This window comes from Emydura macquarii, unplaced genomic scaffold, assembly GCF_026122565.2.
Source record: "Emydura macquarii macquarii isolate MOO-44397 ecotype Brisbane River unplaced genomic scaffold, CSIRO-AGI_Emac_v2 contig_705, whole genome shotgun sequence".
NCBI classification, from domain to species: Eukaryota; Metazoa; Chordata; order Testudines; family Chelidae; genus Emydura; species Emydura macquarii.
This window is the reverse complement of record NW_027130842.1, coordinates 2,618,983-2,643,963: the sequence shown is the minus strand read 5'-3', so window position 1 is coordinate 2,643,963 and position 24,981 is coordinate 2,618,983. Positions and strand designations below refer to the sequence as shown.

The 24,981-nt window shown below is 39.6% G+C and overlaps 1 protein-coding gene across 2 annotated transcripts in view; it reads left to right on the top strand.

Moving 5' to 3' along the window:
- Window positions 1-24,981, top strand: part of MAP7 (microtubule associated protein 7) — a 145,660-nt gene that overhangs the window by 56,532 nt on the left and 64,147 nt on the right. For both annotated transcript variants that reach the window (XM_067542292.1, XM_067542294.1), the window contains 2 exons: window positions 11,322-11,423; window positions 18,408-18,485. In XM_067542292.1, coding sequence (XP_067398393.1) covers window positions 11,322-11,423; window positions 18,408-18,485 — 180 coding nt within the window. The remainder of the gene's footprint in view (window positions 1-11,321; window positions 11,424-18,407; window positions 18,486-24,981) is intronic.

The following is a 24,981-nucleotide window of genomic DNA, read 5'->3' as shown; positions in this document are numbered from 1 at the left end:
CCTTATATCTAAGGCCTTTTTCTTGCTAATTGCAAAGTCAAGTTTATGCATGAGGATTGTTTCCAAACCAAATGTATCCATATGATGAAGTTCAAAGTCTTCTAGTTATCTATAGAATAGGTATAACAAAAACAGTGGCAATGCAGGCCTTTCCACATTCCACCATGAGCCTCAGCTACAACCTGGAGTGGCAAGCTCTGGTGATGAGAAGATATTTCACATCTGTATCCATTCAGTGTCTGGCTTCTCAGCTGAATTGAGAGTGCCAGCAGAGGAACTGTGATGGATAGATTTTGTGATGCAGACACTTGAGCAATGGGAAGTGGACTGACCCTACCAACTCATTTCAAATAAGTTTATATAATTTTTCCTAAAATAAATAAATATTTGTAAGCAAATTCTTGGGAGCTATCTAGAATAACAGACCCCATGTGTTTGCGTGTGCAAAAAGCAGGAAAGGAAAATATGACAAGCAAACATATTTCAGTTTCAGGCTTCCAAGAAAACATATTTTAAATTTATGTGAAATTAATTAATGTATACATCTAAATATGGGATGATCTATACTTGGTTTTACTCTACTGCTTCCTTGAATAAAAATGCGTTGTTTAATTCAAGTAATGGCATGAACTATATAGATACTCTGTATTCCTCTTCTGTTTAGAGCCAGAACTATAATTTGTGCTAATAGCATGCAAAATGTTCTCCTGGGCTCATTATTCTCATATCTTAAAAGAATGAGCAACTTCCACTGAACTGAGGTAAACCTATGTATGGTGATAGAGCTTTTTTTTTTAATAAAAGTCTTTCTAATACAGTAGGTAAAATGACAATAACAAAGTAGGTAAAAACAACAAGCCACTCTACTGACTGCAGCCATCCTGGACTAATCATGGTTTTGAGACTGGCTGGCTGCTTAATCTACTTATGGCATCACCGTAGTATGAGTGCTTGCATTTAATTAAAATGGAAGTACTTCTCTTTATTTTTTAAAAGCTTTAAAGAAAACAAATACAGTGGGGGGAGAGGGGGAAATTACTTCAGTCTTCCAAAAGCACTAAATATGAACCTTCTTCTGAATAGATACAGCTCAAGGTCCCTAATAGATGGTGTAGCAGCATTAGATAGAACCTTGTAAAGCTTTAAATCATCTTATACTGGAATATTTCAAGCTCTAACCATTTGTTTCACAAGGTTTTATAGGTTTATCTATTTATTTAGAGGTATAAATAAACTCACTGGCTTCTGATTTTTGTAATTCCCCACCCTCAGTCCATCAGACTATCTTCAGTTCAAGTAGTAAATGAGACAAGAGTGTCTATAGTTTCTAGGATTGGAGTACATCTCCCTCTGTACAGCTGTACTGGATGGAGTTTAAAAATGATCTCCAAGGTTATGAAAGGGGAATGTTTGGATTTGGATCCAAACTTTTAGGGCTGGGCCCATCATCTGCTTACATCCAGTTACCCAGTCTATATTTATTACTGACTTGTTTTGCTAATTATTCTCAATTGCATTATGGATGTGCTGCTTCTAACTGGAGAATAGATCCAAATGAGAATTGAAATGATTCCAAATCTATCAAAGAGTTTAGGAGCAAAAGCACATTTATGCAGTCCTCACTTTAATTACTTCTCATGTGTCTGTTAGCTATGTCTCATTTCAGTAGTTTTGCTGGTAAGCATGCTACTTAAGAATAAATAATTATTAGTTTATTGTCTCAGTCCATAGCTAGGGAACGTTTTCCTGCCATCTTCTTATAAAATCATTAATATTGAAACGTTATTGATATGCTATTCTGTTAGCCGCATGGATAGGCACAGTTGGTAATATGTCTAATAAGCTATTTCCTGAATTGCATATCACTGCAAATGTAGAAAGTTGCATTCACCAGTTGGGATATCAGCCTTTTTCCACAAGCTACGGAGGTAAGGAGACAGAGACCAGCAGTATTTTTCATGTCCAGTTACTTTTGGTCCAGTGTTTTCCTAGGGTCTTGGCCCCACCAAAGTTTTCAGCCTACTTAAAGGCTTAGTCTTGCCAAAAGGGGGAACTTCATTTCTGCTTGTGGAACTGAAAACAATCAAAAAAGCTTTTCACTACCTTAGGGAATAATTAGTCTAGAAGGGAATATTGTTACACATGGGGATAACATCAAATGGAAGGACCAGGAACAAACAAGCGAAACTTACAACTCCTGAAATGAATGTATAAGGTAGACAATTGTCTGCTTACCAGCAAGCTCAGCAGCTGAGCAGACTTGAGTTTAAAGCACTAGGAAAGCATGAAGCGCCACTGCAGGGACAAGATTTTTGTGGAAATGTCAGGTGGATTCTATCCATGTACTGACTTTTATAGCTAAAAGAAAAGGAGTTTGCAGAAAGATAGAGGGCCCAGGCTGGAATCTACCATTTTGCAGAACATTCTTCTCAGAACAATTGCTCGTTTTCTTGAGGCTGGTGACCAAACAGCCCTTTTTCAGTGGATCTTATAGCACAAAGATCACAGACCCACGCTGTGTCCTGGATAATCTTGTTGTGCGCAAAGTGAGCCTCCTAGGATTCTCCAAATGAATTATCTGCATACAATTCAATTTTTAGCACCTGCTACCAAACCTGTTTAGTGCCAGCCCATGTCCATCTTTTTTATATTTCAAAAAAAGGAGATGGTACTGAGGTGTATTGAATAAACTTACATTTTCAAATGTCCCCTTTGTTTTTCTTACAGAGCTTGCTGTAATATATTGGACCATTAGACTGTAAATTCAGCATTTTTGCTTTAGAAGACAGCGAAATAACCCATGTTGTTCCTAGTTAATTTTGCAGCACTGTAAATATTTGGATTTTCTCCTGACTAGTTCCAGTGACTTTTTCTGCATTATTGTCTGGAGTAAATGTGGGGACACTGTGTGTAAAGTATCTCTGTTTCTGAACTACATCAAATAGCGACCTCAACAAGTAAAGAAGCTGACCAGGTATAAGAATTAGAAGGTAGTTTAAAAAAAAAAGTATGTATTACAACTACCAGCTGTTCTGAATTTCCCAGTACAAGACTGTTTCCTCTTCTCTCCCTGGGTGGAACTTTGTGATATCCTCTTACTGCAGTTTCCACTTATAACACTAGTTCTTTGTTCTTTTCTGATTAACGAGATCTTGATAGGAAGGAGCTACTTGGCAGGGTGACAGACTAGCTGACAAATGACGGTGACAATATTGCTGGAAGAGGATTTTCTTCTCTTATAACCTTGTCCTCTTCCCCTATTTGTCCTTGTTACATTTTCCGTACTTGCTTGCTGTTTCTTTTTGTAAACAGCACTCTTGCCCCCACGTCTACTCACAATTCAATGACTAGGAGAAATTGGAAGGGGACACTTTCTCCTCTTCTTCTCAATACCTATTTTACCCAGTAATGTAACTAACTTGTCAAACAGCCATGATATCTGCATACCCCCAGTTTACCAGCATGTGTATCTTCTCCTATCACTGAACAGCTTCTGAGTACTGTGCTGTACTGTAGTTTCTGGGTTTTGTTTTGTTTTTTTCTTGTTGGGAAGTGGACAGAAATTTATAACAGCTACTTGAGACAAAAGATTTTAACCACAGCCAATGGAAATGGAATGAGTAGTGTTCCATCAGTTACTTAAGAAACATGATAAATGACTAACAAATATTGAATTGAATTGTATTAATAAAAATATTGTTTTTAGAAATCTGTCAAGTTTTTCCACAGACTTTGCGTTTAGGTTGATAGTTGTTAAATATTATATCATGGTTATGTACACACTCTAAATACATAAATATATAAATTGAAATGCTTTTTAATTTAGCTTTGCCAAATGCTGCTCATTTAGCTTCAGTGCCGACATGGAAATCCCCAAAGGCAATCTTAAAATCTTGAATTTTAAAGCCAAAACAACTTAAATAAGAGCTAAAATGACTTAAATAAATCAACAACACAAACAAAAATTCCCTGCTGTGTATTTGTAGCAGATATGATTTCTGTGCAGGCTTGTCCTATACTCAAGCAGGTAATGATGGATTGCAAGGATATTAAAACATTGAAGAGGGGGTTTAGCAGATCTGCAACTTAAGTGTATTTGCCATCTCTCATTTTGCCGAGTTAAAATCTCACCATTGCTAACTTGGAGCTGGATATTGTGCGGAAGTGTGTGTACATGGCAATGAGTACATACTAGGGAAAGTGCATGTGATGCAGAAGGAAGAGAAACTGCACCGTGCAAGTTGTGTACAGAGGGAATTTGACTTATTTGTGGAATTCATGTTTCTTGCAGCCAGTGCAGATTCGTTCACAAATTTGCAGCAGCCTTGTCAAAGCTTATTTTTCCAGTTGTGCAAAGTATGCATAACACACAAGCTAGGGGCTGCAGACCCTTACAGTAGATCTTGAGGTGACTTGGGATGACACTCTAAATAATATTAAATACAAAACCAGTGTTCAAATAACATTAAGAATGTCACTTTAAACCCACAAATTTATGAAATGCAGAGTACAGGCCTTCCTGCTTGTTTCATTATGCCTGTATATTTAAGATCTCCCATGGATTTCAGACCCATGTAGAGGCTATGTAACTGGTGTGCTTTATGCAGGGTCTTATGTCTAAATTTATTATTATTATATTTTTAAATTGTTGGTTTTTTTTAATGAATGCACAGTGTGGCTTAGTGGATAGAGTACTTAACTGGGACTTAGGATACCTGGGTTCTATTCCTGGCTCTGATGCTGGTCTGCTGGGTGACCTAGGGCAAATCACTCTCCTCTCTGTGCCTCCAATTGTCCAACTATAAAACAGGGATAATGACACTGGCGTCCTTTTGTGGAGCACTTGGAGATCTATGGGTGAAAAGCGCTGTATAAGAGCAAGGTATTATTATTTATTATTGTTGCACTGGAAGCTGTTTGAAACAAGGTCTGGCCTTGATTCTGCAAAGACTTAAAACCTAAGCACATACATAATTTTACCGACGTGTGTAGCCATGTTAAAATCAATGGAGCTACTCATGTGGGTATAGTTATGCATGTGTTTAAGTCTTTGCAGGACTGGGCCCTGACTGGGCAAAATATGATTTGACATTGCTATTTGATGCCTCCTTTAAGGGGACAGCCATTGGGGAACCTCTGTTTGTGTAGAGGGAAGCAGCAGAGGATGTGGAGGAAGGCTGGAGCTGGCCAGAAGTCCGGGATGGGGAGCTAATTTGAAGAGGGTTTCATGAAATGGACTTCTTTATGGAGAAGTGTTGGGAGCCAGCCAGGGAGCTATTTGTTTGAAGGGGCAATGAAGCTGCTGTGGGAGCTAGATGTGAAGTCTTTGTCAAGCAGGGAAGCTGTAAAAATCAGAAAGAGAAAAAATGTTGGCAGAAATTGATCTTCAATGTGGTATACTGACTTTCTGTGTAACCTTGGGCAAGTCACCTCATCTCTCTGGGCCTCAGTTCCCTCCCTGTACAATGGAGATAATAGCATTCCCCTCCTTCAGGGGGTGTTTTGAGGATAAATACATTACAAATTGTGAGGTGCTCAGGTACTTCAGTGATGGAGGCAAAATAAGCACCTAAGGTAGGTAGGTAGTTTTCCAATTAATAAAATTCTATTTAATCTGTACATAGCCCTTTTGATTTCCAGAGTGCTTTGGATTGTGAATCACTCAAGGTCAATGGCAGAGCAAGTGTAAGAACTGTCGCAGGGTGGCTGGCCCCAGTAAATGAAGTAAGTCCAGCACCCCGGTACTAGAGCAGATGCTCCCCTTTGGCCAATTAGGCAGCACCTAAGGGCTATAAAGGATTAGAGAGAGCAAGGGAGTTGGAAAGTCTTGGCGAATCAGAGCTGATTGAGTAGGAATCGGGCAGGAGAGAGCTGTCAAAAACTGCATGTTTGGGACCTGAGAGAATGCTGAAGGAGAATAGCAAGAGAGGCTTGCTGGCTGGCAGGATTCCCAAGCCAGAGAGACAGGGCTGGAGAGGGCTGAAGGCAAGAGGAACAGCAGAGGGAGATGCCTGCTGACTCTAAGCTGCAGAGCCAGAGTCGAGGGCTGGAGTTTACCTGCTGCCATCTCCAAGGCTAGAGAGCTGGACCCAGAAGAACCATGAGAGGGGCCATGGAGAGCAGGAATACTCCCCTGGTAAAGGTGATCTCCTAGCAGAGATGACTGGGATTTCCTGCTAGGAAGAGCAGAGACACACTCCAGAAGGAAAGGCTGTCCTGGGACAAGGACAGAGGAGGACTGGCAGAGAGTCTGGGTGCACTCACAACCGTTCGTGTGCGGTTTGTGGGGTGAGATTTCAGGTGACCTTAATGACTGCTTGCACTGGAGTGAGAAATGAACTATATAATTTTGAGATTTACGTTTTGGACCATTTGTACAATGTTATGTAATAAACCAGCCCCAAGGAAGGTGGTATTGTGTCAAGCAAACCTGAAGTGGAGTTACTGGGGGCTCTGAAAGGGGAAACTGAGGCAGGTGTGCCTGTCATGCTGCAGCCTGCCAGAGGAGGGTGTTCCCTAGGTTTTGCCCTATGGTGAGAACTCAGAATTTTCTGGCTCCTGGGTCCATGTTCAGTTGCTAGACCATGCTGCAAGCAATACAGCAGTTCTGTTTAGGTTTGGAAACAGAGCTGTCTGGTTGCAGACAATCCATTTATGGTATAAAGTAATATATCTCATGTGACAAAGTCCCAACAGTGGCTATTTCACATAATGTCACTGCCTTTTCTTACTTCATGTATCGTGCGGTTAAAATTCATGGTTGTGTTGTCCTATTAATTTCAGTATCAGTGCAGTAAAATGAGCATGTATTGAAACTGCTTCTCACAAACACTGTCACAGTATAAGAAACACAGCAGCAAGGTTACTGTTTGTACACAATATCTTATTCCAAGTAAAGCTGGGTTAATAACTGATATTTTTTTGTTTTTGGCCACACTTAATAATCAATCAACAAATAAATAAAGCTTACTTTGGATTTGAAACAAAATAAAGAAAATCTGAATATCTTGGCAAAATAAGCCAAAATTGTTTGGGTTGGAATGACATCATTTGTTTGACCCAAAACAAATTTTTGACACTTTGTTTTGGGGATTTTTTTTTAAATTAATGTTTTCTTTTCTTAGAAACTTTCCAAAACGAAAGTGAAAATGGTTCATGCACATAAGAAAATTTGCCTCGCTCTAATTATACATATGTTATCTGTACTACACAGTCACAATTAAAATACTGATATGGAGTTAACAAGATGTTTCAGAGGTGTGTAATGCAGTGTGGAAAAGGAAAAGAAGTGCAAATATACAGTTCAAGATGTGTAAACAAATAATAGTTGGAGCTATTGAAAGATCAGTTAGTAAGTTTAAATTAATAAACTTAAAAACACCTACTCAGCTGTGTAAAATCAATTTGGAAAAAAAAAACTAACGCCACAAAAAAAAGAACCTAAAATGAATCTGGACTAAAGAATATGAACACCCAGTTTCAAATTGATGCAGTTCATAGGCTCAGTCTTAGGGAACACATGCACATGTTTAACATAACTTATATGAACAGGAGCATAGGACTGGCAGGGAACTCTTGGGTCACTGAGTTCAGTCCCCTGCTTTTGCAACCTATCGTATAAATCCCATTCATAAATTTATCAAGATCTGCCTTATACCTAGTTAGGTTTCCTACCTCCACGATTCCTATTGGGAGGCTGTTCCAGAGCCTCACCCCTCTAATGGTTAGAAACCTTCTGATTTCCAGCCTGAATTTATTCATGGCCGCTTTATACAAATTAGTTCTTATGTCAATATTGTCCTTTACCTTAAATAGCTCTTCTCTTGGTGGTGTTTACTCTCCTGATGTATTTACAAAGAGCACTGACATCACCTTTCAGCCTTAGCTTGACTAGATTAAACAAGACAAGCTCTTTTGTAGTCTCCTGATAAGATAGTTTCTGTTCCCCTGATCATCTGAGTAGCCCTTCTCTGTACCTGTTGGTTTGAATTTATTTTTTGAACATGGGTGTCCAGAACTGTACACAATATTCCAGTTGAGGTTTTACCAGTGCCTTGTACAATAGTATTCATACATACTTCCCAATCTCTGTGGAAGGCCTGTCCCATTGAAGTCAATGTAACTACTCACATGAGTAAAGTTAACCATGTATATAGCTGTTTGCAGAATCGGGGCCTAAAACATTCAACATGCCAAAAGAGAGTAGTAAACCACTTATCAAAGGTTGCTTTGCATGAAAGTTTCAGTACGTTGCTGATATAAATTTAAAAAGATTATAATTAACTAGAGTATATGGCCTATTTCAAATACTGCTTTCCAAATGGTGTGTTTTAGAGGCGAAGTGCTCACAAAGTTGTCTTATTGTTCTGTTGTATTTTTCAAAGTTAGTTTTGCATATCAGGGTTTGCCAAAAAGCATCTGAAATGCTGTAACAATATTTGTATTACTTATTACGGTGGGCAAACCCTTTTGCTAAATTCCCATCCAACGGGTCATTAAAATAGCAAACTCTCTGAGCAGCCTTTTTACAATGGAAATTTTTCCAGGTCCTGACCTCCATTGTCCATCTTTTTACCAGGGGAGTAAAACTGTGGATAGAGCCAGCCCCCTCCAGGTGCTACAAAGGTGACTTCCCTTGACTTTTGGGTGTGTCTACACTGCAACTGAGAACATGCCCCACCAGTACGAGTAGACAGAATTGTGCTTGCTTGATTTAAAAAAAAAAAAAAAATAGTGTGGATGTTGTGATGTGAGCCCGGAGGTCAGGCAGGCTTGTACTTCTGGCCACCCATGCCACAACATCCATACTGCTACTTTTAGTGTATTAGTGCATGTCTGTCTACCTGTACCAGGAGGCATGTTCCCAGGTGCTGTGTAGACATACCCTTGGTGGCTCCATGGTTTATGCTAATTAGAGCTGGTCAAAAAAATTACTAATTATTTTTTGTAGGACATTTTTTAGAAAAATTTGAAATCTTGACACATGATTTCTTTCCAAAAAGCAAAAAATGTTTGATCGTCAAAAAAACACCTTCAGGAAAACTCCTGGCTTTTGAAAACTGAATTTTTTAAAGGAAACATTTTCAGTTTCCATTTTTTTAATTAGAAAACCAGATTTTAGAAGCCGTATAGCACCTTAGTCACCCTCCTTTCTATTTTACCCATCCTAAACTCTGACTGATGGGGGAAAAGCACTTCATGCAGGCTGCAGGATCAGTGAAGAGCATAACAGCAAAGCTATATTGTTAATCATTCCAGATAGTGCTTCAATGATTTTATTTTTTCCCAAGGAGAGTTTATAGAGTCTTCAAGCAAACAAGACTAGGAAACCCCTTCGGGCCTCCTGAAAGTTTTTTAATTATGTTTTCAATACCATCTCTCTGATTAGTTGGGACTTAAAAGCTTCACTTAGGAGAGTGAACCTAATGGGGCAATACCTGTTAATGTTGGCAGCTAAGGCAATCAGATTTCTCTAGCTCTTATTTCGAATGAGATTTTTGGTTAACAATTTAATTTTAAAAAGTTGTACCAAAAGAAATATTAATCTCCCTTTTCCCTTGAGTCAGAATTGGTTCAAACTATTGGAAATAATTCTAAAAACCCTTCCACAAAGTCTGACCTCCTTTCTACTCTTCCCAGATTGTTTGCCTTTAGGAAATTGTATTAATTCATGCAGTAGAAGAGAAGACCACAGAGGCAAACCATTAGTTGAGAAAGGGTCATAAGATCTGACTGACTAGCTTTGCTTTCACCAAATATAAACAGAAGAGCAAGGTTACAATTTTGATTTATGCCTAAGATTAAATACACTTGAAAGTGAAGCTTTCCATTTTGTTCTTTCTGAACAGGCATAAAGGCATTTGTAGAGCCCTGAAGCATCTCTTTCTAGACCAACGAAGGGCCTGATCCAAAGTCCACTTAAATCAGTGAGAATCTTTCCACTGACTTTGGTGAGCTTTCAGCCAAGCCCTAAATTGTCATCTTAACCTACAGCAGAGGTTGATGGTGGGCTAGTAAAATATAAACAGTCTTTGAAGTGCTAGTAATGTTTTGTGCAATAAATACAGGAAGCTCGGACTTTGCATTTGATTCTTAGCAATACAAATTTCCCATTACTTCAGTGCACAGAATTTACAATAGGCGATACATAAGTTGGAGTTAGAGCTGGGAAAAACTTTTCAGACAAATAAATAGTTTATTCACCAAAAAAAGGAAAAAATGCAGTTTCAATCAACTCAAAACTGTTTGCAAATTTCACCCAAGTAGTTTCATCTGGGAAAATGTTTTTCAGAGTCAGCTTCAGAAAACAGTGTGTATTAGGGCAGTTACCTGGGTGTAGGAGACCCAGATTTGAATCCCTACTCAATAGCAGGCACTTGAAGTCAGATCCCGCATAAGCCTCCTAACCGCCAAACTATAGGCCATTCTGGAATGGGGGTTCTCTCAATTCTCCCGCTGAAGCCATTCCACTTTGTACAAATACATCAGTACTCATTGGGTCAAAGAGAGAGTGAGAGTGACTCTATAGTCTGGTGAATAAAGCACTCAGCTCGGGGGTAGGACATACGGATTTAAATCTTTCTTCTAAAAAAATCAAAATCTCTCTCTCCCTTTTCTGAAGCGGACTAGACTTTTCCAATTTGCTGATGTAGTCTGAACGTTTTTGGAACCAATCCAAATGTTTGTTCTGATTTTCTAGTTTGCCAACCGAACCGAAAAATCATTTATTTGCCCAGTTCTAGTTGGAGTGTTATGCTACTCCTAAATCACTCGGCAGCTTCAATCTGTTGTTGCTTCTGCTGCTTTGCTATTGTTAGTCTTGATTAAGAGCTCAATCCAGCTTCTTCTGAAGGAAATGGATCAGGAGCTGGCATCTGAAGGCTGATGATTTGGGGGATATATGGCTGGTTTTGGAAGCAGTGATCTCATCTGCTGGTCAGAAGTAATGACTCAACATGGATTTAAGCATCACTGAGAGGAAAGGAGAAAAAATGAGTCTTTAATAGTACAGCATAGACAATTCAAAGACAGTATTAAAAGGAGCACTCTAGAGGAGGAATTTTGCTATACACTTTCCTCAACCTGAATGGGGAGTTATATAGCTAGATAATCATACATGGCTTTGAAGTTTTATGGGGAAATTTGGAAGGACCATTTGTCTGCACCAAATGTTATAGGATACTTTTTCTAAAATAGCATGCATACCCAGAGTTGTTAATTAAATGCTATATAACACAAGTAGCTTAGTGTAAATAGAGAGTAGCCCAACTGTTTTCTAGTAGTATGGTTAATTAAGTAATCTCTTTCTCTCTTAATTTTAGCACCAGAAGACTCTAAGGTGCAAGACAAGAAAGCTGCTTCAGCGAGCCCTCCCACTTCTGCTGCTTCAGGGCAAGGTCCTGACAACTCTGCAGTTAAAGCAGGTACACTGTTATACACTTCTCACCATCACTACGTGTTTGCCTAGATATTCTTTTAAAAGCTGTTATTTTTGTGGAACCTTTTAAAAATGTTTTGGGCTCTTATACTTCCTCTGCTGCTTCAGTTGAAAATAATTATGAATGATTATTCCTATTCAGCAATGCACAAAGAAGCAAAAAAAAAACCATGTTCATTTTAGTTCTGTTTGCAATACAGGGGTGGGAAAAAAATGAAAAATGGGAAAAGTCTTATCTGGATCTGTGCTTACACCAGGAAAAACATGAAATTATTTAGTATAGGTAGGGTGACCAGATAGCAAGTATGAAAAATCAGGATGGGGTGGGGAGTAAAAGGCACCTATATAAGAAAAAGTCCTGAATATCAGGACTATATCTATAAAATCAGGACATGTGGTCACCCTAAGTATAAGCTAGGCCTCGTGTTTCATAGGATATGTGATACATTAATAGGTATCTAAAAAGAAGCAGATCTACACATACTATGCTGCACTCCTGTAGTGTACTATGCGCAATAGTTAGATGTTTGTTTATTATTATTATTGTTGTTACATTACAGTATGTGGATTTAGTTCATAATTCAATGCTACTGTTACACTGTTAAATTCCTACACTCTGAGATATGCTTAATGCCACATGTTTATGCAGGCCTAGACACTTGGGCCTCGTCTACGTTACACAGTTTTGTCGACAAAAGTCAGCTTTCATTGACAAAACAGTGGGGGTGTACAGACTACAATGCTCCACCTGCTGATGTAACTATTCTGCTATGCCGACAAAATAAAACCACCTCGATGAGAGGGTTAGAGCTTTTTGCAACAAAGTTAGAGCGATGCAGTGTCAGTATAGATGCTGCGCTTGCTTATTATGTCACTGTAAATGGCCTCCAGGAGGTGTCCCACAATGCCAATCCTAATCGCTCTGATCAGCATTTTGAACCCGCTGCCCTGAAGCCAGGTACACATGCATACGACCCTCCTGCTTTAAAGGCCTGGGAACTTTTGAAATTCCACTTTCTGTTTGCCCGGGATGGAGAGCTCACATCACATCTTCCCAGACGACCAGGGTGGCTCCAGATTCTGACCTTCTAATCTCCATGCAAATTAGAGCTTGAAAGAGGCAGCTGTATCTATGCCACTAGAATAAAGTCCCTCAAGGACCTTGCACCAATGGTGGACTGGGGATAGCAGCACTCCACTGCTTCCCAAATGCCCCCTCCCTCTTCTTTTACCAAGCCATAAGTATATGAACACTATACAAAAAACAAAAAAGAAAGTATTATCGTGTGATATCCATAATGAGTTGCAGCAATGTGTTAGTTTCAAACTTTTACATTTTTTTTATTTTATTTTATCTTTTAAGGCTGAATTCACTAGCACATTTTGGCTGTTTTGCAGAACTCTGGAGCAACACAAAATAACTGCAGCATAGTGGCCAGTTACACCAAGTTTACAATTGTTTTGTGTCAGTAGAACAATGCAAAGCACTAGTCGGAGTTTGCTGGTGAATCTGGCCCTTAACTTGCAATCACTTTATTGATTTAGTTATTGCTGATACAGTTGTTTTTCCCCCTATCATGTAAACACGCTCAAAGCATTTTCATGACATGTCGTAAGAATGCCCAAACCCACTCCTAAACAGTGTGTAAGCTGTGAGTGGGTGGAGTGGCAATGGCGATTGTGTTTTTACATTACAATTACATTTGTAAAAAAACATATAGGCACACTTACCAGGTAATCTTCCTGGATGTGAAACTGTGGAACTTGACGGTCACAGCTGAAAGGAAATAGATATTTTTATTTAAAAGTTATCTATGAAAGGCTGGAGGAAGACGAGAGCAGGACAGTGCAAGGATTAGGAGGAGAGAGTGAATGTAGATGGGCATACAGTGCAACTCAAAAGTGCCTCAACATACAGTCCTCCTTTCCCATGGGCCCTCACACGTACCAGCTTCCCCCTATCCTGTCCACTTCCTCATTCTCTCCTCCTGACCTCCCTCACTGTTCGCCTCAGGTCTTCCAACACCAGAAAGCAGCACCATGAGAGTCAAGAGGGGAAGCGGAAAGTGGTTGTGTGTGACAAGAGCTTGTGAGGATTGAGAGGAGATGGGCATGAAGAAAGGTGCATTATCTCTGATGTCTCAATGGCCCCAGCTGAGAGTGGTCTGAGCTATTGAAACTGGCTATTGAAACATAGTCTATGTAGTAATATTAATAATCAGTAACTTAGCATAATTATAACCTAACTTCTTCAAAGATAGCCTATGCAGAAAATTTCACTTAATATTAATTTTATGGAAAGTTTGACGTCTCTATTATTCCATTACTAAGATAGTTGGAGACCAAAAAAAAGTTGACACTGAGTGCTAAATTTGTTAAGGGATCCATTTTAATTATGCCTCCTAAACTAATTTCATAGATTTACTTGTAAATTCTCAGAAAATTCATTCATTCTCTACTCAAAGAGGAAGCACTGTAACTTTTGTAGAGGATTCACTGTATTTTCATACACAGCGTAGGTGTTGCATCCCTTCTTTAAGTTCTAAACTAAACTTTAGCTATGGAGCCATGACCAGCATCTCCCTGCTAACTTCAGAGAACTCCTCTCATTTGGGTTCCGGGATGTGGCAGCCAAAGGGGAGGAGTCACTGGATCTGGGACTCAACTAATTTCAAGGGACAACAAATGAGAAAACAGGAACAGGCATGAAGGTCAAAGGGCTAAATGGAGAGAACCTGAAGGGGACGCTGAGCAGAGAACCCCAGGCAGCGCCCACTGCTTCTCAAAAGTAGCTAAGGAGTCAGCAGATGCGGCCCAGAGGAACTCTGCCTGGTTATGTGATCGGACAGAGGAACGGAAACAGGCCCCACAGTTGCAGAGCATCTCCTCAGCCAACATCCTGTCCCTGGTGTTATAGATGGCCACCTTGGCCAAAGCGAGGAGAAGGTTGATGAGGAGTTCCGTGACTTTATGGGGCCACTCTGAGCACTCCTGTCAGGTAGTTAAAGTATTAGGCATTAACATATTATGCCGTGAAACTCGGAGAGGTATAATTATCTCAGTAATACAATGAAATGGGCAGCTGAGCATAATGAATACAAAGACATCGCAGCATGACCACTCAGCAGCTTCCACACCAACGGCCTGATCCTGCAACATGCTTGAGCATCTTCTACAAGAAGCTGGGCACCCTCAAATCCCATTTAGCTCAATGAGAACTGAGGGAACTTTGCAGCAGCGGCCCCTAGCAACACATCTTCCATCTCGCTGTGGGAGAACCCAGAGCACGTGACCATGATAAATAAGATTTAAGGCAGAGTTATGTTACTCTGAACACACAGATGGGCATTTTTACAAACCTCGAAAATGCTAGTCCCTCTTGGTGCCAGATATGAGTGTATTGAACTGAGTGAGACTGTCTAACTGCAAAGAGACAAGAGGGACAATGGGGGTAACAGTGACCTGTGGAACTTTTCTACCTAACCACATATTTTAAAACTATATACTCTCTGTGTCAATGATCAGTAGGATCCAGAGTGCTATTGCTGGAGATTGGGCATGAGGAAACAATGAAGAGTTGATTGCTAGGCCTAGAAAAGACATTTAATTAACAGAGTAGGATTTGCTCCATTACTCCTGTCTATTCCAACCACTAGCAGAGCAAAAGCAGGTGTGATATTTGGTGTGCCACTAATCTCTTAGGTCTCATAACCACCCTCGTGCCAAATTTTGCTTCCTTTTGCGCACACAAAAAATACAACGGAGAACTGCCTATGTAGAATGCAGACTCACCCCCTTGAACAATTTGGTAAATACTGCTGAATTCCATGAGGTTTTTCTTAGCATATCTGTCAGGATTGTTAAATGTGCAATGTAGCAGGAATAACTGGGTGTTTTTAAATTGAATGGCAGACAGCACTCTTTTTTTTTAAAATTCCAGCCACTGCTCATTGTTAGCCAATCTTGGGGGGAGACTTTCACAGTTCATCTTTCCATATAATCTTTGTGCCTTTCAGAGGAATCCCCCTCCTTCTCTCCTATGTAAACATCTTACAGAAGGTAGAAAAGAACTAGGTAGAGAATAGTGTATTCTGAAAGAAGCAGCATGTGCTCTAGACGATCCTGATGCCCGTGATCGCTTATCATCAAGTTTACGGAATGCTGAAGTTGCTGAAAACAAACTCTTTCCTGGGAGATTTCATATTTATTGCACAATGACCCAAATGTCTCTAGCCTACTTGAGTTGGAGAGATCCATGAAGTGTCCCCTCTGTGCCAGTCATCCGAATTGAGGGGTTTGTTTGCATTCCAGAAGGGAATAAACCATATCCGTGTTAAACCATGTCCTGCTGCCGGATGCTAAAAAGATTGGATAAGAGCCAGCATTTTTCTTAAATCCAATCCAAATATTGAATATCTACCATGCACAGGGCCCAGAATAAAAGCTGGTATAAATCAGCATAGTTCTATTGGCTTCAATAATCTAGGGAAATATACAATAGTTAAGAATCTGGCCTGGTGGGTTTAGGTAAAAATTACCTGTATCCTTGTCAGTGACTTTAAACTTCATTTTAGTAATATTAACCTAATTTTCAGCTGGTAGCCCAATTAATGAATTTATCTTTCATTCTACCAACATTGAGTGTGATTTGTCACTGTTACTCTAGTCTTATGTTGGTATACTCATTGAATCAGGACTGTAATCTCTAACCACTAATCAGACTGGTATTATATCATAATTGTTCACTGATAATATTTTTAAAATAACTAAACTTAAAATAGTCAGCAGCCAATTTTTTCATCCAAGATGGCAAGGGTCTTTCATTCCAGTGAACCAGCATCAATTCAAATGATTTACATCTAAATTATTTCCTGTAACTGAAATAAGCCATCATAAATCAGTTTGTAAACATCTCAACCTCACTTCAACATTTATTTTCCACAAACATGTTAGTTTTGCCTCAACTTTATTCCATGAAAGTGTTATGTTCTATTAAACCGTGGCTTTGAAGATTTCAAAACCAGATTTTCAAAGTTAGGTGCAGTCACATGCAGACATTAACATTTATGCACACACATACCTGATGTGATTGTGTAAACAAGTTTTTGTGCACTCACGTTGCATAATTGCATGTATAAATTGAGTGCCATTTGCTTTGCCTGAAAATCGATGCAGCTGAGATTCTAAATGCACAGAAGGATCTATGTTAGTAGTTACCTTGCTTACATTATTATTTAGATTCCAGTCGTATCCAGAGTGTGGTAGGCTCTTTTCATGATGAAGACACAGTACCAGACCCATTCTTTATTTTAACATGAAAACAATAAAAACCAGGGTCTAATTCTTCCCAATATCAAAAGAACACTGAATGTTTATTATACCCAAAAATCTTTCCTATCTTTCTGTTTTTCTGTTTTTAAAGTGAATTTTTCAGTACTTGTGAGGAGTGTCAAATTAACAACCCTGAAGGCCAAACTCATTTATCTAAAGAACAAGTAAAGAATAGGTAGTGGCAAAGCAAGTTTTCCCACATCTCCCCTGCCAAAATACCTTAACCTTGCTTCAGAGACTGTGTTCTAGGATGAATTGGTAGTTCAGTTTCCATGCCTGTTTAATCCTTGGCTCAACTGCTGAGTATGCCATTTCTGTCCATTATGATTACATGAACACTTAATGGCATGAACACTTGCCCTCCAGGAACTGGACAGGAGCTAGCAACTCATTTCATATATGTTACCAAATAGTCAACAGATGGTAGTTATTTTTGACATTACAGATCTAGGCTGGATTTCAGGCATCAACATAGAGAAGAAAGGCTTCATGTCTCAGTAACAGCCCCCATGGGATCCAGTCCCCTAGAAACACATACATATTGTAAAAAAGTGCAACATAATTCAGTTACAATAACTTTTAGGATCTCTCTGAAATTGATAAAACTGTCTTTTTGTCTAGCTATTGCACCATATTGTTTATATATGGTACATAAGATCCTGCACTGTTCTAATATACCTGCTATACTTAAGGTGAAAAACTAAGACTCACTGTCATGCTAACATAACTGTTACAGACCTCAGAACTGCTCAGTTAGAGCCATTACTTGTTTTTTTTCATGTACTGCACTTCTCAACAGTCCTGAACGAAAGCTATTCAGAGCTATCACCATTTCATGGTCGATGTACTGTACAGTGAGCATACTCTGTGGTTATGCGTCAAGGATGGGTTTCAGAATAATACGCAATGTCTTATTGGAAATTACAATGCAACATGAGTGGAATACTGCACACTATTTTCCTACCAGCTTCAGCAAAAAAATTCAAAATGCATGATGTATGCTTGGTGTTTTGCTTTTCTAACATAGAAGAGACAGGCTATAGACCAGTATGGACATTGATTCAGGAAAGCACTTAAACTTGTGCTTATTTTTAAGCATGCTATCATATTACCTATGTGCTTAAAGTGAAGCTCTGCTGAATCTGCCATCATTTTTTAAAATTCCAAAGATGTTCCCATTACTATACAGCATCTTACAAAATTTCATCCTTGAAATTAGTTGATTGTTTTTTCAAAACTGTACGAACGCACACGCGCGCGCGCGCACACACACACACACAAAACCAGCGCTGACTGCAAAGTGAATTTTAAAGTCTAAGTTATAAAGCTCTAAAAATAAAATCTACGTTTGTTGTAGCAGAAACAGCCAACCTTGCTAGAGGGATCAGGACTTTCACTTTTCTCTAGATTTTTCAGAGAGTATTTATATTGGTTGTTTTCACGTTGGTATAATTAGAATGGGTCCATGATTATACAAAATAGTCTTGGTTTAATATGGGGGATTTTTGGAGTCACTGGATTTTATATGTTTGAGATTGCCATTATAGCTACCATTATAGCTGGTGGTTACTGTTATAGTAAACTTGTATCCTCTAAAATAAGATCTTAATCTCTTTTCACGTTTTTGTTGTTGTTGCAGACCATCCACCAGTACTAAAAGTTGATGACAGACAACGGCTTGCTAGGGTACGGAGAGAGGAACGGGAAAAGCAATTAGGTGAGACAGAATTATTTAAAAGCCATAATTTTCAGGATTTTAATTATGCAATATTGTTCTTTTAGACATCTCATTACATCTTGAGGGTAGACTTTGTGTTCATGCGTATTCTGGTATTTGATCCTATTACATGTATTTTTACTGATCCTATTACATGTATTTTACAGCTCTGTATTGTATTGAACTAAATGGGTCAAATTCGGCTCTCATTTACATCAGTATAAGTGAAAAATAGCTCCATTGACTTCTTCCGTGGAGATTCTCCAGACTTAAACTTGTGTACCTTAGAGCAAAATTTTTCCTAATATGTTGAACACAGTTCCAGTGTTGTGCATAAAATATGATAGCAAAATATGCTGTCAATGTATAGGTTGACTTTTAGATATCAGTGTGTTTTTCTTTCTTTTTTACTTGATCAGGTTCTTTTTTTCCACTTACAGTGTATTGATTGCATCTGTTCATGACACTGAAGTAGTAATGTGTGCATACACAGTACTCATAACCAGAGTATCCAGATGAATTTTCACACCAAAGTTGATTGACAAGCAACTATTTTTTAACTTGATGTATGATAGCAAAACAAATTGCAGATTATTATCTTTGAATTTAACTTACACAAGATTTCTAATAATCAATCTTACTGTTTTCTTTTTAAAAAAAATAATCATTCCATATTCCTGTTAGGTTAAAGTCACATGACTGAAGTCCCACTTTAGTCATCAGAATGGAGCTTAAGTGGTTCATAGATCTTGGTCTGTGGTGAATTTCAGTCATTGCATATTGGCCCAATTTTGGCTCTCATTTTAGAACACTAATCTGAATGGTGTTACTCCATATTTACATGAATGTAAATGAGAGCTGAATTTGGCCCATTCATATATTGTAAAGTTAAATGGATTAACAAAGATTTGTATGGTTAGTGATAGTTGCATGTATTGACCCATTTTTTAAAGCAGCCTGTTGTCAGTCTTCTCAGGAGGTAATTCTTTCTGTAAGTTTCTGCATTTCATGTTTTCCTCTGCTAAATGAAACTCAAAGAATGATAGTTGTGAAATATAAAAGTTTAGAGAAAATCAGAATATATTTTTAGATCCATGCAAAAGTGGTAAAATATTTTGCCATTTCATTCTAGACAATTTTGCCTCCACAAAATTTCAAGAAGTTGCTTATTTTCTCATTTATGCATAGAAAAAAAATGAGAAGTCCAATTCACCATCAAATGTGGTGGTCGTGAATTCTTGAATGGAAGTGAGTCATTTATTTTCTGGGGATTTTTTGGTGTAATGTCAGAAAACATAAGTTTGTGGTACGTGCATATCAGGGTAGGTTGATAAGCAGTCGCACACCACACACCCCATTGTCTCAAATGGAGGTAGATGAGAGAAGTCTGTCAGTTATTCATCCATTGCATTGCTTCCTACGGCCTGTATAGCAGATTATGGACAATGTGTGCTTTTTTTGAAATTGCTCATATGTGATCTGATGCGCTGCTGACCTCTGAAATGCGCCCTCTCTGTAAAAAAGCCTTGATGTTGAGCAGCACTGAGCACCCACAGCTCCCATTAACTTCACTGGGTGTTGCAGATGCTCAGGATCGGGCCACAGCAAATGGAAGTCCAAATAAAATCAAGAGCCAGGATTCTTTTCAGTGTGGTGTTAAACAGAAGGACTGCAGGGAACTATGTTGGAATTTATGCCAGGCAGGACACACACAAAAACCCTTCATAGCAAACACCAGCAGACTCAACAAAAACAAACAGAGTTTAGATTAGAAAAGGATATAGACAATTGCACACACACAACCACTGCAGCTGTAGCTGGAATAGCAGCCACACAGTAAAGGTATGTCTACACTTAGAAGTGGGGATGTGATTCCCAGGGCAAGGAGACGTACCCTCACTGGTTCTCACTGAGCTAGTGCTCTGAAAACAGAATGTAGTCGTGGCAGCACAAACAGAGGGAGGGGCTAGCTACCCTGAGCATGTACTTAGTGTCTCTGAAAAGCACACAGTCTCTCCCACTACTGCTGCCATGTCTTATTTTAAGCATGTTGGCTCGATCAGAGCTAGTGTGGGTATGTCTCCTTGAGCTAGGAATCACCCCCAGCTCAAAAAGTAGACGTGCACTCTGAGGCAATGTTTTGAGTCCAGACAGTACCCTCCTGTTAATGTAAGCAGTGCTGAATGTGACCTGTATGCTTCACCCAGACAGTCACACGACTGGAGCTGTGTAAACAAGCCCACTCCCTCCAGGCTGTTGCCACAGGATGTCATGAAAAAGTGAACAGTAGCTGTAGTGGCAGCATCTGAAGCAACAGTTTGATGGTTTTTCTCTGCTTGCTGAACATTGAAGGTGTTTTCCCTGATGCAGTGTTAGGATCAGGTGGATCACCTTAACCTGTTAGCTGCCTTCTGTCCACCATTTTCCAGAGGTGGGTGTCATAGAAGCTGATATCCCACTACTGAGGGTAAACAAGGATGCAAGGATGTCTCTCCTGCATGGAGACGCTTCAGACTAGATCCACATGCTGCTTGTCTGTGCACTACTTTGGTCCCTGCACAAGAGATTGCCAATTGATGTGGGAAAGTTTCCTACAACGGGGAAGAAATGAAGTAGCTCTGCTGAAGAACCTTTGCCAGAGGATTGGCAAGTACCTCCAGGAAAGTTTCCTAGAGAACTCACTGGAGGATTCCCATGAAATCTCAGTGTGCATTAACACACTTTTACGTTGCACTGCTTACTTGCACAGGGGAATATGAAACACATGCAAACAAAGCTAGTCTTATATATTTCTATCCCTTCACCCACTTCTAGAATGTAACAAAGCAAAGGACAGCTCTACCTCATATAACCGAGCAGCATCAACTAAAAAAGATCACCTCTCCTGCATCATGTGTCCTAGAGATGGAATGCTGGGACTCTGAGGTCAAGAAGAGGTCCTGGCTCCCCATGGTACTGGACAACCTTGTCACCTGTCCCATCTCGTCCTCCAACTCGACCTTCTTGTCCACGACTTCATCTTTGGGATTGAGTCCACTGTCTTCAGCTCTGCTGATGTATCCATGGGACTCTTCAGGGTGGAGATTGGGTTGCTGCCGAAGATGGCATCCAGCTCCGTATAGAAGTGACAGGTCTTCAGTGCAGCACCAGAGTGACCGTTTGACTCCCTTGCCTTCTGGTGTGCTTCCTTGAGCTTCGCACAGCACTGATGCATGTCCCATTCATAGCCCTTCTCCAACATGCCATGAGAAATCTGACCGTAGGTATCGAAGTTCCTATGGCTGGAGTGGAGCTGGCACTGCACAGCTTCCTCTCCCCATATACTCAGCAGATCCAACAGCTCTGGTGTGCTCCAAGTGGGAGCATGTGCATGGAGCCACCATGGTCAGGTGGGAAGATGCGATGTGAGCTCTCCATGCTAAGCAAACAGGAAGTGGAATTTCAAAAATTCCCAGGCCTTTAAAGGGAGAGAGGTGAATGCCTGTGTACCTGGGTGAAGGGCAGCGGAGTTCGAACTGCTGACCATAGTAGTTCAAGATGGGCATTGCAGGACATCTCCTGGAGGCCGCCTATGGCGATGTAAAAAGCGCAATGTCTACACTTGGTCAATATAACTTTGTTGCAAAAAGCTCTATGCCTCTCATCAAGGTGGTTTTATTTTGTCAGCAAAGCAGGAGTTTTGTCAGCGGAAGGAGCATTGTAGTGTGTGCACCTCAACAGTTTTGTCGACGAAAGCTGAATTTTGTCGATAAAATGCTGTTGTGTAGACAAGGTCTTAAATCTAAATTACTCTGCAATCGCTCTTAAAGGTCTGCGGGCAGAACCATAAGGTTGTTGAGAGGCCAGTGCTCAGGATGCTGGGGTGTGTTCATGGGGCCTGTCTCCAGCTGCTGATGCTTAATAACTGTGTTTCCACTGGAGAAATACCTTTTTCTTTTGTGATTGAACCACCAATGCTGCTGCTCTTGTTGACCCCCTTTGTGTTGGGAGGTATGCCTTTGGTGCCCCAAAGAGAACATGAGAACTCTGATCTTCCTCTGTGTGCTATTGAATATTCCCTTTATAAAATGATACGCTACATCAGAATATGCTGTATTTTAAGTAGCTTAAAAAAAAGAGAGTTGTGTGGAAATTTGGCCTTTAGCTGACTTTGAACACTGCTCATTTGAATGCAAAGACCTTGATTTTTTTTTTGCTTAGTAAGAGGGATGGAAAACATAATTCTATAATCCTTTCACAATTTAATTAAAGTAACTCTCCATTTAAACTAGTAAGCATAATTACAACCGTTCATTTTGGCCAGTAAGGCTAACTCCAGTACCGGGCAGATTGGTTGAAACTATAGCAACAAAATTATTAGAGATAGATAAACATGATATGTTGGGGAAAAATCAACTCAGCTTTTGTAAAGGGAAATCATGCCTCACCAATCTATAAGAATTCTTTGAGAGAATCAACAAACATATAGTGTTCTTGGACTTTTAGAAAGCCTTTGACTAGGTCCCTCATCAAAGGCTGTTTAGCATACCAAGCAGTCCTGGGGTAAGAGGGGAAAATCCTTTCATGGATCAGTAACTGGTTAAAAGAGAGGAAGCAAAGAGTAGGAATAAATAGTCAGCTTTCACAATGGAGAGCGGTAAATGGCAGGGTCCCCCAAGGGTTTGTACTAGAAGCAGCTCTGTTCAACATATTCATAAATGATCTGGAAACTTTCTAGATGATACAAAATTACTTAAAATAGTTAAGTTCAAAGCTGACTATGAAGAGCTACAAAGGGATCTCGCTATATTGGGTGACAAAATGACAGATGAAATTCAGTGTTGATACATGCAAAGTAATGCACACTGGAAAACATAATCCCTACTATACATGTAAAATGATGGGGTATAAATTAGCTGTTACCACTCAAGAAAGAGATCTTAGAGTCATCATGGATAGTTCTCAGAAAACACCCACTCAATGTGCAGCAGCAGTTAAGAGCGAACAGAATGCAAAGAGCCATTAGGACAGGGATATACAGTAAAACAGAAAATATGCTGCTATCTAAATTCATGGTACATCCACACCAGAGATACTGGAGGCAGTTCTGGTCGCCCCCTGGAACTCGTTGCCTGTGGATGTTGTGAAAATCAAAATTATAACTGGGCTCAAAACAGAGCTAGATCATTCCTGGAGCAAATAAAAAAATAAATTTTATTGTTATTTTGACAATGTTGTAATTTTTAAGCCATTCATCATTTCTGAGGCCTGACTCAGGGTTTTTGACTGTTTGGGGTTGGCAATATTGGAACATTACACCAAGTGTTGCAATTTTTGTTGTTGTTCTGCGTGGAGTGTGATTTTAATTGTTGGGCAAGGCACATACAGGGATTAAGTAGGTTTCTTTTTGTTATGTCAAGTGAAATAAATGCACAAAGTAAACTGAAAAAAGATTGTATTGCTCTACTCATTTTGTTACAGTAATCTTTACGTGTCGTTTGTAGCAATAGTAGGTTCGGATTTGCAGAGAGGAATGTGATTTTCCAGTTGACAGTGTCTCTTTAAGAAACATCAGAATACTGTATATTTGCTGGATTATGCAAGATTTGTCTTTCTGAGATGGAAGTGTCTTCTACACTCTGGTTATACCCGGAAGATTACCCTATATACAGAATTTCACCTGAATTTTCAAAGCCAAAATGTTATAGCCAATGACCTTTCAGTTAAGGAGGACAGAATGGGATTTTTAGCAGCAGTGCCAGTCATCAGTCAGCTATCGAGGCTCACCTAGAAAATGACATGAAGTGCTCTCTACCTCTGTTTATATCCAGCAGTTTTCTAGGCCTGTGCCAGGCAGGACAGTGAGAAACTAAGCTGAAGAACCCTGCATAGCAGCACATCGATGTGACACTGGAACACTGACTCAGCTCTATGAGGCTGCTTGTGGGAGAATACATACCTCTGCACAGAAAACAATGGGATTTGCACAAATGTGACAAAGGGCAGAATTATTTATGGTGAGGATGCACAAAGCAGGAAGAAAACAGACTGACTGTCAGATGCCAGATCGAGTTTACAATTGTGGCAGTTGGAAATCCCATCTTTTAAACTTGCATAATGAGCAAAATTCATCTGGAAGTCATGAAGTTACAATCATTATGAAAGCCCACCCATGATGTCATTTTATCAGTTCTATATCATATATATATGTGCAATTTTCAGAGTAGAACTGCACTTTCAGCACCTATATTATGTGATATAGAACTGAACCTAACTTTTCAAACGTTTGATTCTAGGTGTCCATCAGAAGGCACTAGAAGAATCTCAGATTGCCCTAATGTCATTCTGGTCTCTAAATTTTAGAGAAATGTGTCAAACACACTCTCCATCTTGCTGAAGATAGAAGAAAAAGCCTTGCTTTCCCAAACAGATCCCATGTATCCGCTGTATGAATTGCTTTTACATGTTCTGCTCAACTTTTCCAAAAGCACTTTAAATGCTGAAGAAATGCTGTGTG